At 45.8% G+C, this 13,575-nt stretch overlaps 1 protein-coding gene across 2 annotated transcripts in view; it reads left to right on the top strand.

The window, feature by feature from the left end:
- WDR26 (WD repeat domain 26) overlaps positions 1-10,691 on the top strand; it is a 52,404-nt gene extending 41,713 nt beyond the window's left edge. For both annotated transcript variants that reach the window (XM_073671863.1, XM_073671862.1), the window contains exon 15: positions 6,640-10,691. In XM_073671863.1, coding sequence (XP_073527964.1) covers positions 6,640-6,665 — 26 coding nt within the window. In that variant the 3' untranslated portion in view covers positions 6,666-10,691. The remainder of the gene's footprint in view (positions 1-6,639) is intronic.
- Positions 10,692-13,575: the final 2,884 nt, after the last annotated feature.

Raw genomic sequence — 13,575 nt, 5'->3', positions numbered from 1 at the left:
TGTGGGTCCCCTTGTGTCCTGACCTAGACGTGGATGTGCCCTGGTTGTCATGTCCCTGAGTCGAGCCTTCCCTTTGCTGGGTAGCGTTCATAGCCGAGGCATGACTCTGCAGAGCCAGAAGCAATGTGGAGGTTAGGTTATCTCTAGACTGCGTCATAGATTGCGACATCTGAGTGACCCATTCTGGCGTGGCATTAGACACCGAGGCATTGGCAGGGGCTTCTTGGGGCTCTGGCACAGTAGTCTGGATGCAGTCCTGGCAGTGCGGGTACGTGCTGCCACTTGGGAGAGTATTGCTGCAGGCTGTACAGAGTGCATAATGGCAGTCCTGCCTGGTTCTCTTGGACCTTGAGCCCGGCATAGTGCACTGGGGTGGCTATGCAGAGGAGCCTGGACTCACAGCCGAGGAAGAACTCCAGCTGTGATCTTATCCCACCGGTGTGCCCCTAGGTCCAGCACCGAAGATCCACAGTCCTGTGCCCCCGGGAGACTGGCTGGTCTTCCCTTATCCTGCAGCAGATAATGGCCGCTGGAGTAAGGTTAAGAAAGAAGAGGGGTGGAGAGCTGAAAAGGGCGGCATAACTGTGTGAAATCGCGCCCTTTCAGTCTCGATCCTCCCCCTCTGACATTGTAGTGTCATATTTGTCATCCGGGGGGCGTGCTGGGGAGAGGAGGTGGCGGCTTCGGCTAGGCCGAAGCCGCGGCCTAGATTAGATGCCTGATGCCCAAAGGGACTGCAGGCCGGCGCGGAAGTCCGGGAGGGGGCCGGATCTGAACCGGACCCCCCCCCCCCCCCCTGGATTTAAAGGCAGGATAGCGGTGGGGTATAAGCGGAATCCCTGTGAAGAGTCCCCCTGAGGCACCGTAGAGCTGGTGCTGCCGCAGAAACGGGCACAGGGAGGCCTGTGTCTCTGCTGTGTTCTGCCTGTGCCCCCCCCCGGTCCCGACAGGCGCCCGCAGCAGGGCTGGAGTCCTTGGATTCAGCCGTAGTGTGCTGGCTGCTGGGAGCTGCTGCCTGTACAGGCCCTACCTGAGGCGTTTCAACCTAATACCCCCAGGGGGGGATTAGGGAGGTGCTGTTGTCACCGTCAGGGGGCTATATCCTCGCCTCGACCTCAACCCAGAAACCAAAAGGAATTGGGGAAGGAGGGGGGTCTCGACTTCGAACCAGCACCCGAGGGGCTGGCGAAGGAGCGACATGGGGAATAGCCATCTCAACTTCAACCGTGCACCCCATAATAAGGGGCCAAGGAAGGAGCCATGCCGGGAGTCTCGCAGAAGACCCACTGTTCTTCATATGTAATCCCGTCGGTGAAAAAACGGAGTAAAGGTTTTAGGTGTGCCTCCTATGCGACACTAAGCAAAAACTGGAGAAGGCTGACGCCGTCTAGGGCTGTATACTGCAGAGGAGAAGCCACGGTTAATCTTTTTCAGATTATGCATAGTGTCGCCTCCTAGTGGACAGCAGCATAACACCCATGGTCCTGTGTCCCCCAATGAGGCGACAGAGTAAGTACTATTACCTATTGGGGAGGAAGGGTTAAGCACAGCGATGGCCTGCGACTTGGCATTGAATGTGTATTTTAGGAGCTGACCCTTTCAGAAAGTGTCCCCTCTAACGGTCAGTACTCCTGATCCTATCACCCCCGGCCGAGGGCTCATGTTGCAGGAGAAGCTGTGGCCAGGCATTTCCACTGGCTGCCATGTACAGTGCTGGCCAAAAGTATTGGCACCCCTGCAATTCTGTCAGATAATACTCAGTTTCTTCCTGAAAATGATTGCAATCACAAATTCTTTGGTATTATTCTCCATTTAATTTGCTTGTAAGGAAAAAACACAAAAGAGAATGAAGCAAAAATCAAATCATTGATCATTTCACACAAAACTCCAAAAAAGGGCCTGACAAAAGTATTGGCACCCTCAGCCGAATACTTGGTTGCACAACCTTTAGCCAAAATAACTGCGAACAACCGCTTCCGGTAACCATCGATGAGATTCTTACAATGCTCTGCTGGAATTGTAGACCATTCTTCTTTGGCAAACTGCTCCAGGTCCCTGATATTTGAAGGGTGCCTTCTCCAAACTGCCATTTTGAGATCTCTCCACAGGTGTTCTATGGGATTCAGGTCTGGACTCCTTGCTGGCCACCTTAGAAGTCTCCAGTGCTTTCTCTCAAACCAGTTTATAGTGCTTTTGGATGTGTGTTTTGGGTCTTTGTCCTGCTGGAAGACCCATGACATCTGAGGGAGACCCAGCTTTCTCACACTGGGCCCTACATTATGAGGCAAAATTTGTTGGTAGTCTTCAGACTTCATAATGCCATGCACACGGTCAAGCAGTCCAGTGCCAGAGGCAGCAAAGCAACCCCAAAACATCAGGGAACCTCCGCCATGTTTGACTGTAGGGACCGTGTTCTTTTCTTTGAATGCCTCTTTTTTTTTTTTTTCCTGTACACTTTATGTTGATGCTTTTTGCCAAAAAGCTCTACTTTTGTCTCATCTGACCAGAGAACATTCTTCCAAAACGTTTTAGGCTTTCTCAGGTAAGTTTTGGCAAACTCCAGCCTGGCTTTTTTATGTCTCGGGGTAAGAAGTGCGGTCTTCCTGGGTATCCTACCATACAGTCCCTTTTCATTCAGACGCCGACGGATAGTACGGGTTGACACTGTTGTACCCTCGGACTGCAGGGCTGCTTGAACTTGTTTGGATGTTAGTCGAGGTTCTTTATCCACCATCCGCACAATCTTGCGTTGAAATCTCTCAGCAATTTTTCTTTTCCGTCCACATCTAGGGAGGTTAACCACAGTGCCATGGGCTTTAAACTTCTTGATGACACTGCGCATGGAAGACACAGGAACATTCAGGTCTTTGGAGATGGACTTGTAGCCTTGAGATTGCTCATGCTTCCTCACAATTTGGTTTCTCAAGTCCTCAGACAGTTCTTTGGTCTTCTTTCTTTTCTCCATGCTCAATGTGGTACACACAAGGACACAGGACAGAGGTTGAGTCAACTTTAATCCATGTTAACTGGCTGCAAGTGTGATTTAGTTATTGCCAACACCTGTTAGGTGCCACAGGTAAGTTACAGGTGCTGTTAATTACACGAATTAGAGAAGCATCACAGGATTTTTCAAACAGTGCCAATACTTTTGTCCACCCCCTTTTTTTAGGTTTGGTGTGGAATTATATCCAATTTGGCTTTAGGACAATTCTTTTTGTGTTTTTTTTTTTTTCATTGAAGACAAATTAAATGAAGAGAATAATACCAAAGAATTTGTAATTGCAATCATTTTCAGGAAGAAACTGAGTATTATCTGACAGAATTGCAGGGGTGCCAATACTTTTGGCCAGCACTGTAATACTACATTTCCCCTCCAATCAGGTTGAGCTCCTCTTTATAGCTAAGCTGACATCAAGATTTGCCCCTGGAAGGTATGAGCAACACTTTATCAGCCTCTTAATACCAGCTTAAAAATGCCTGAATATCCCTAAATGTATGGGTTTAAAAATTGTTTAATAGTTCCTGGTTGGAGGCAGCAGACAGGTCTGTGACTCCTCCTGTTCCCTGATCTCTCCACTCGTGCTGTATGTCAGCCATAGTACTATGGGTGTTCTCCCAGCAGATGTATTAAGAAAGAAACACAGATCACCCTGTCCTGATCGGGAAGAAGGAAGGGAAATCTGGTGATCTTTGCTGCCTCCGAGTGCGATCTCTTGCCAAAGCGACTCTCCAGGGAGGTAACGTGTCAGACATTTCCGAGCGGTTGTAGGGGAGATTCTTCAAAGAGGAAACCGTAAGGTGACTAAAGTTCCCCATCCTACTGATAGGATGGAGCACCAGGTCTTCTCGAGGAATACAAAGGGCATGAAGGAGAGTGTAAAAGGGCGGAAACCTGCAACCGAAGGCTGGAGAAGGACAAGATTCTGGTTTTAAAAAATCTTATAGGATGAAAATCCGGTGGCTCCTTCCAAGGACGCAAGTGTGGAGATGAACCTTAGCAGGCTAAGGCTGATCAGCCATAAGCACGTCTTAAGAACCGAATCAGAAAAGACCATTCAAATTCTGAACTTTGGCTTTGATTACGGCTAGGTAAGGAAGGGTAGAATGGTGGACTCTGAGAACGGGTCAGAAGAAGTGGAATCTACGAAGCACCAACATCAGATGAACCGGGTACGAACATCAGGCTTGGTAAGGTACAGTCTGGAGCCATAAGGATCACTGAGAAAACCTCCAAGTGACCTTCTGAGCACGAGGCAGGAGGAAAGACCAGGAAAAAGACACCACCCAAGCTGAGCACGAGGCAGGAGGAGGAGACCAGGAAAGAGACACCACCCAAGCAGTGACCATCCTGTACCCTGCAGATGACACTGGGTTCAGGGCCTGGCAGATTTCCTTGTTTTTTGAGATGGGTAAGGCACGAAGAGAAGCTTATCGGTAGGAATCTGCAGCTTTTCTCTTGGTGGATGACTAACAGGAGAGGGCGAACCTGTGCATCTAAGGGTTCTTGAATCACTCAAAATGTGCCCAAGATTATTCTGCAGAAAACGCTGAACCCAAACTCCACCTGGTACAAAAGCCTGGTCTCTACCGCTGGGTCATAGGAGCTCCTAGTGTTCTATCCCGGGGACTTACTGGCGTTGTTGTTGAGAGCAGCTGAACCCGTGCTTCATGGTCCTGGAGTGCAGGAACGGGGCTCTAGGAGAGTTGTAGTAGGGCTGAACTTGTATCTATGTACTGGGAGCTAGGTGGTGAGGACACTGCTCTCCAACTTGAGGATTTATTATTGGAAGTTAGTAGTTGCTCACAAGGCAAAGAACAGGAGAGTCTAGAAAACTGGAGAGAGATCTCCAAAGGAGATCCTGCTTATGAGGACGGGCAAGCAGATAAGTAATCCAAAGAATTCACCAACCCATTTCACAGAGACCAAATGGATCTTTGGGGGGGGGGGGGCAAGCATGGAATTGGGGAAAGTAGTCTGATTTGAAGGAAGAGACATCCTACCGAGATCCACGTCAGAAGGCCGATATGACCGCTGCCTGAAAAGGAAACGTAGAGCCGAGGGTAGGCGTGTTCTCCTGAGGAGGGAAGACACTGGACCAATGAGGGAGCCGAAGGCCGTTCCCATGAAGCCTGCTGTAGATAATATCCCTAGATGCTCCCACTACCACAGATTGTTCAGAATGGGGTTGGGGGGGGGGGGGCTGCAGTCGGTTCAGCAGATCCCTGGAACGTGAAAGTGTTATAAGGGGTGAAAATGACCAGATGAGATGTCACGAGTCCCAGGGGCAGGTGGACAAATATGACGTGAAGAGAACCATCAGTGAGGAAAAAATTCCCCAGTATGACCTGGAAAAGGAAGTGTGCGGGTACATGTCCTAACTATTGACCAGCAGTCTCTTTACATCTACTATGGATCTGATAGAGCCGGCCTTATTTGGGGATGTGGTGGAGTTGCGTAGTCCCTCATGCGTCATGTAATGATAGAATGGTTGCAGTGGATAATGAGGAACCAGTGCCTCGGGATGCTTCCGTTCCATGCCTTAGGACAAGAGATTACAGAGACCAGCGTGGGATGTGAGCTCAGAGGAGCACCTACCAGGGTCAAGGGAAAGGCAAGAAGAGATCCCAAAGTCCAAGATTGTGTTCCCCAAAGATGTCCATCAGCATCCTGTGCTTGGGTCTCTGGGGAAAATGGTGCTTTTTGGCAAGCAGGAACCCATTCCCTGCCTCTACCCAAAAAAAAAAAAAAAAACTACCCGAAGGCCCTAGAAGATGATTCTGTCCTCCAAAGTGAAGGTGAGCGAAGTTGCTGAGCCACCATATGGACATCACTGGGGGTTGAAAGGGGAGGATTTGGCTTTTTCCAAAGGACTAGAGTAGGAGAGACCTACCGCCGGTGGGGCACCCCAGAAGCGGAGGTCAGCAGAAGGTGCCCAAACGAATGAGAATGATGACTGAGGGCAGCGAGGTGAGATTGGGACCTGGAGAGACCCTTCTAAAAAAAGAAAAGGCCAAAGTCTACAGGGGGCAGGAGTCCATGAGGGAGATCGGCCAAACCATAATAAAAAAGAGAATACCGCTATGGAGAGAGCAGGTGGAGTGCAGAGAGGATCCGGGGGTGCAGCAGTACTCACCTGTCTGGTGTCATTAATGGGGTATTGCAGGCATCATGGGGGGGGGGAGAGGTTAAGAGGCTGATAAACGCTCCGAATCCTAAATCCTGATATCAGGTTCCATCCAAAGCCTAAATATTTAGGTCCACATCACTGTCGACAAAAAAAAAGTTTTCTGGTTCTTGGAAAAGGGGAGGAAAAAGTAAACGTGCAAAAATAAAAATTTTGTCTTGTTGGGAAATTGTAACAATGGGGAATGTTATTGTTAAAGCGGCTGTCCAGGATTGGGAAAACATGGCTGCTTTGCTCCAGAAACCTCACCACCACCGCTGACCACTGATACCACCCAGGCTCAGGGGGGCTGTTTTGTTGTATTAACAGCGCCATGTTTTTCCAATCCTGGACAATCCCTTTAATTGTTCATAAATCAGTAAAAATTGTTGAATATTAACTTTTGTCTTCTTTTTTTTTTCCCCTCCTTTCCGCCTTCTCTCCTTCCAAAATGCCCCCCACACTTCCGTTCTAGAGGAATGCAGTAGCATGGACAGTTGATGGCAAATTTCTGTTTTTTTGATTTATTTTTTTTTTGTTTGTTTTTTTTTCCTTTTTCGCTGAAGACGACTTCTCTAACTTAAAACTTAGTCGTATTTTTAAATGGCTTGGGATTGGTGCAAACAAAACAGGATTGATAGCGGGACAGACGCTTTTCAAGAGAAGTTAAAAAAAATAAAATACACAAACAAAAAAACAAAACCTACAAGTCTGGTGCCCTCCTCTGGGGGCAGATCATATACCACCCTGCTTCATAGTACCCGGCTCCGATGATGAAGCACGTCGTTAGATTGTTATTGGACACCGTGTTACCCCATCCCCCTCCATCGGTTGTGAAGAACTGTGCTATATTCAAGCTGTCCATTGAACTCGGTATTTTTTTTTTTATTTTATTTCATTTTATTTTTTTTTATTCCCATTTCTGACTTTTTTTTTTCTTTTTTTGTGTCCGGCAGCCTACCATCCTCGTTGCTCTTCTGTGTAATGAAGTTTAATGCTTGTTTGGGGGGAAAAAAAAAAATCTAAAAAAAAAACAAACTTATTTAACAGTTTAGAAGGCTTGATAGATCGCTTTAGTCTGAGTATCCATTTAATAGGAAAGTATTTTCTCCTCTCGTTTCATGGATTTTTTCCGCCTTATTTAGCTTGAGATCTTTCCAGCTTGGTTCATGGATAGTAGCCTTACTTCTATATATATTATTTTTATTTTTTTTCCAATTTTTTTATTTTTTTTTATTTTACATTTTTCCAGATATGAAAAGTTTGCTGAACCCTGTCTGAAAAGAGAAAAAAAAAACAAACAAACCCAGTATCTACGATATTAACACACACACAAAAAAATAACAATTTAACCCAACATATAAGAAAAAAAATAAATCCTAGTTTTTGTACTTTGCAGCAGAATGTGTTACCCCCGCTCCCCCCCACCCTGTCAGGGGTTAACGGCACAATTTTTTTTAAAAAATAAATTATTTATAGGACTATAGTGAGTTCATTTTCATTTTTGTGTAAAGTTAAAAAGAAAAAAAAAGTCAACCAGCTTTATTGAGACTCTCCACAGCGGAGATGATGGTTGGAGGGGTGGTCGTTGGTTTATGACCGTCCCTCCTTCCCCTTTTAATGCACAATTACAAGACAGGGGGCGCTAGTTTAGGGAGGGGGGAATGATATTTTCTTTGTCCCCCTTCCCGATGTTTGATTGCAAAGCTGTAATAGACGTCCATTTATTTTGCTGCTGATACTGAGTCTTGGGTAAGGTCCGAGGCACTGGCCTCATTTTTTGGCAATAGGAAGCCACCTCCGCTGGGGGTCACTCGATCGGACGTGGCCGACAGCGTTTTATTTTGTGCTTTCTAAGATTCGGGGGAGGGAAAAATGGAAACGGCAGCCGCCCTCGTCCTCATAGATTAAGGTTGGTCCAGTCTACTGCAATGATGTCTTACTGGATGTGGTTGTGAAACTACAGCTCCCATCATCCCCTGGTGTCTGTTACTGCACGGTGGGAGTTGTTGCATCACAGCTGCTGTGGGGTCCTGTTCACACTACTGGCAGAGCTGTGGCCATAGTCGTGGTTATATGGGGATATGCCATTGGGAGGTTGTATTGGAGGTGGAGGATCAGGCACTTGTAGACCTTACATTGCCCCTGACCTATAGGACAAGGAGCGGCCATATTGCATCACCATACGGGACCCCGGTGATGGGGACACATGGGCCGATCCCTCCTTTCTTTGCCAGATTAAACTTTGCTCTTTGCAGATTCAGTTTTGTTTACGTCTTTCTTTCTTTTTTTTTTCTGTGCACCTCATACCATACAGTATCCATACAGTCTGCCATGTCTAATGGGAGGAGGTGGAGGGTAATGCCCTTCTTGCCATAAATAATCCCGGGGAGGTTTACACTAAAAGCTCCATTTTTTTTAAATTTATTTTGGGATGGATTGCAACCCAACGCCAATCATGGCAGATTAGGATCGTGGTAGGTTTGCATGTGCTCCGTGCAAGAACGATGGGGCCGAGTCTTGCAGATACCCTGTATGCATGGGTTCGAGTGGTTCAGGAGTCGGTGGGATATCACACCTCCTGCCCCCTCCCCATTATTAATCACACAATGCTAATGCGAGATATTAATGTTTTAGCAGCCATCCAATATATTAGGGGTGACTGAGACCTGGCTCTCCTCCCCAATCACATGCTCCCTTTACAGCGGAGAAGGAACTTTAGAACTAATGAAAAAAAAGGGCCATCTTTACCCAACGTGGCTGAGGTTTGTATCGTGCCAGAGCAGGCGGGCACATGGAGGGCAAAGCCGCTGCCAATGCTAGGATCTAACATGCACCTGGTTCCTATAGGACCACCATTAATTGACAGGTACAGATTTTACATAAATGCATGTTACATTGCAAAAATAAATATGTATAGGGCCATATAACGGGCCCGCTGGGGATGAGGGTACAGACAGGGCACTGATGTTACACCCGTCTGATCTATGCCACAGCATGGGCATCTCCCAGTCGCTATTGCAGACCAGACTCCCCCGGGCTTTGCACAGCATCACATGTTGCTTTGGAGCACAAGCGGCCATCAGTTCAAAGCATCGGGTTTGTTTTTTTTTCTATTTTATGTTTTGCCATCATTTAAGTTACAGACGACCACTCGAACCAGATGCCACACAAGTCACTGGTGCTGAACTGCAATACCAGACCCAGCCTCTTTAGACAACAGAGGCGCTGTTCCCAATTGCAGGATTGCTCAACGTAAAAGGTGTATACGAAGCCGTAGTACTCCCCGTGTGTATATTGCATAACAGTAGGAGAAGAAAATAAGTCCTGCTCCACAATTAATGCATCCAGTGATGAAGAAGACCACCGAGAGCTGGAGAAAAATCTGCTCCTTTCTTTCAGAAACGCTGCCTCCCCCTGACCGTGGGTTATTCATGGTATTGCATCCTGGCTCCATTCATTTCATAGTCAGGGGGTGATTCTGTTTCTTAAAGGGGTTGTCCAGAATTTGGAAAACATGGCTGCTTAAGTTTTTTTTCTTTAATTGCTTAAGGCAGCTCACGTCTGGGCACAAACCAATCACGAGCACTTAGTCCGAGTCGTGCCCCCTGTATAAGGCCGATCCCCTCAGTGTTGTAGTAGGGGCAGGTAAGCATTCATTTTAAGACTTTTAGGACTTTCCCCCCCAGATGCAATGAATCTCTTGATTTTTGTCCCTCGTCAGGCGCAAAGCTGCCATTGTAACTTGCCAAATACAAGTCCTGCTCTTTCCTTAATATCCCAAGTAATGTGGATGGACTGACTCCACCGTCAGTAATATTTCTGTGCAATAATAATAAAAAAAAAAATAAAAAATCAAGGAACCCACTGCTTCCGGCACTGTACGTGCTGCGTTTCACGTCTCCACAGTGGCTCCAACTATATTTTTATAAGCCTAGAATTTACATACGACGCCATTTTTTATTTTTCTTTATTTTATTTTTTTTTTTTCTTTATCTTCATTGGTTTTATTTTTTAATTTTATTTTTGGTTTTCCACCCTTTGGGTCAGGATAGATATTCTAAAAATTTCATATGTTTTAGTATTAAGGTCAGATGCAAAAAAAAAAATGGCATCTTGAAAAATAAAAAAAAAAAAGTTTAAAAATGGAACAAAAAAAATTTAAAAAAAGTAAAGAAAATTAAAAAAAAAAAAAGACAAAAAGGTTTTAGGGGGAAAAGTTAGGATTAAAAAAAATAAATAAATAAAAGACCATAAAGCATTACGAACCAAGCTGCAGGGATCAAGGAGAATAACTATAAATTGATCTCAAGATTTTAAAGTTGTGGAGATTTGTATGGAGTTGTGGTGGATCTAGTTAACACTTAGAGCTTTTTGGTATGTAATGACTATTTGCTATGGACTGATATTAAATGTTTCAAAAGAATGCTCTTACTATTTTATTTTTTTTCTTTTGATCTATATTACGCCGTTTAAGTTACTTTGTATTATTTACCACATTAAAGTATAAAACTAAAGTCTCCAATATTTATTTTCACGGTTTTACTAATTATTTAGTGGTATAGGACTTCTTTTCTTCTTTTCTTTTTTTTTTTTTTTTTTTTTTTTTTTTTTTGAGAGAGGGAGTGGTATTTTTTTTAATATACCTTTTTTTTCTGTCAGTACATTCAACATTAAATGTATTCCCTTTCTTTCAAGTCAATAAACCAGACAGCTAACTGGATTGATTACTTATCTTTTACTGATCCTGAGTTACCTTCTGTATTATACTTCAGAGCTGCACTCACTATTCTGCTGGTGCAGTCACTGTGTACATACATTACTGATCCTGAGTTACATCCTGTATTATACTCCAGAGCTGCACTCACTATTCTGCTGGTGCAGTCACTGTGTACATACATTACATTACTGATCCTGAGTTACATCCTGTATTATACTCCAGAGCTGCACTCACTATTCTGCTGGTGCAGTCACTGTGTACATACATTACTGATCCTGAGTTGCATCCTGTATTATACTCCAGAGCTGCACTCACTATTCTGCTGGTGCAGTCACTGTGTACATTACATTACTGATCCTGAGTTACATCCTGTATTATACTCCAGAGCTGCACTCACTATTCTGCTGGTGCAGTCACTGTGTACATACATTACATTACTGATCCTGAGTTGCATCCTGTATTATACTCCGGAGCTGCACTCACTATTCTGCTGGTGCAGTCACTGTGTACATACAGATGCATCTCACACAATTAGAAGATCATCAAAAAGTAAATTTATTTCAGTTCTTCAATACAAAAAGTGAAACTCCTATATTATATAGAGACATTACAGAGTGATCTATTTCATGTGTTTATTTCTGTTAATGTTGATGATTATGGCTTACAGCCAATGAAAACACAAAAGTCATTATCTCAGTAAATTAGAATAATTAACAAAAACACCTGCAAAGGCTTCCTATGCGTTTAAAAAGGTCCCTTAGTCTGTTTCAGTAGGCTCCACAATCATGGGGAAGACTGCTGACTTGACAGATGTCCAGAAGGCAGTCACTGACATTCTCCACAAGGAGGGTAAGCCACAAAAGGTCATTGCTAAAGAAGCTGACTGTTCTCAGAGTGCTGTATACAAGCATATTAATGGAAAGTTTAGTGGAAAGAAAAAGTGTGGTAGAAAAAGGTGCACAAGCAACCGGGATAACCGCAGCCTTGAAAGGATTGTTAAGAAAAGGCCATTAAAACATTTGTGGGAGATTCACAAGGAGTGGACTGCTGCTGGAGTCATTGCTTCAAGAGCCACCACACACAGACGTATCCAGGACATGGGCTACAAGTGTCACATTCCTTGTGTCAAGCCACTCATGACCAATAGACAACGCCAGAAGCATCTTACCTGGGCCAAAGAGAAAAAGACCTGGACTGTTCTCAGTGGTCCAAGGTGTTGTTTTCAGATGAAAGTAAATTTTGCATTTCATTTGGAAATCAAGGTCCAGAGTCTGGAGGAAGAGTGGAGAGGCCACAATCCAAGCTGCTGGAGGTCTAGTGTGAAGTCTCCACAATCAGTGATGGTTTGGGGAGCCATGTCATCTGCTGGTGTAGGTCCACTGTGTTTTATCAAGACCAAAGTCAGCGCAGCCGTCTACCAGGACATTTTAGAGCACTTCATGCTTCCCTCTGCCGACAAGCTTTTTGGAGATGGAAATGTCATTCTCCAGCAGGACTTGGCCCCTGTCCACACGGCCAAAAGTACCAATACCTGGTTTACACAACAGTATCACTGTGCTTGATTGGCAGCAAACTCGCCTGACCTTAACCCCATAGAGAATCTATTATAGAGAATCTATGGGGTATTGTCAACAGGAAGATGAGAGACCCCAGAGCCAACAATGCAGACGAGCTGAAGGCTGCTATCAAAGCCACCTGGGCTTCCATAACACCTCAGCAGTGCCACAGGCTGATCGCCTCCATGCCACATTGCCGCATTGATGCAGTAATTGATGCACAAGGAGCCAGACCAAGTATTGAGGGCATTTACTGACCAGACATTTCAGTAGGACAACATTTCGGATTTTAAAAACATTTTTCAAGCTGTTATAAAATATTCTAATTTACTGAGATAATGACTTTTGTGTCTTCATTGGCAGTAAGCCAGGGGTCTCAAACACGCGGCCCCTCCGGCTGCTTCTTGCGGCCCGCAGGCACAGACCCCATATTGATCGCGGCTCTCCAGCCGCCGCCGACATCAGCGCTGTAGTCCAGTGTATTGCCGCGCAGAGACCGGCTCTCTGCACAGCAATACCAGTGTCAGCCGCCGGCCTATCAGAGGCCAGCAGCTGACATCTGCGTCCCAGCGCAGCAGCGTATGATGTCACTGCCATGCGCAGATGTCAGCTGCTGGCCTCTGATAGGCCGGCGGCTGACACTGGTATTGCTGTGCAGAGAGCCGGTCTCTGCGCGGCAATACACTGGACTACAGCGCTGATGTCGATGGCTGCTGGAGAGAGCCGCGATCGTTACGGGGTCTGTGCCTGCGGGCCGCAAGTGCAGAAAGGACGCCGAGGGAACGGAGGACAGGTGAGAATCTTTTTTTTTTTTTTCCTCTGTCATGTGAAATAGAGCACAGGGGGGCACTGACCGCAGTATGGGGGGACAGAGACCCTGACCGCAGTATGGGGCGGGACGGGGACCCTGACCGCAGTATGGGGGAACCTGGATGGGGGACCATGTCTGTAATATGGGGGATCTGGATGGGGGACCATGTCTGTAATATGGGGGATCTGGATGGGGGACCATGATGGGGTACCATGTCTGTAATATGGGGGACCGTGTTTGCAATATGGGGGACCTGGATGGGGGACCATGTCTGCAATATGGGGGACCATGTCTAATATTGGGGACCATGTTTGTAATATGGGG

Source organism: Phyllobates terribilis, unplaced genomic scaffold (genome assembly GCF_046119375.1).
Source record: "Phyllobates terribilis strain yellow unplaced genomic scaffold, ASM4611937v1 Scaffold_3__8_contigs__length_932513732, whole genome shotgun sequence".
Lineage (NCBI taxonomy): Eukaryota > Metazoa > Chordata > Amphibia > Anura > Dendrobatidae > Phyllobates > Phyllobates terribilis.
The sequence above is the reverse complement of the archived record's forward strand: the minus strand, read 5'-3'. Positions and strand labels throughout refer to the sequence as shown.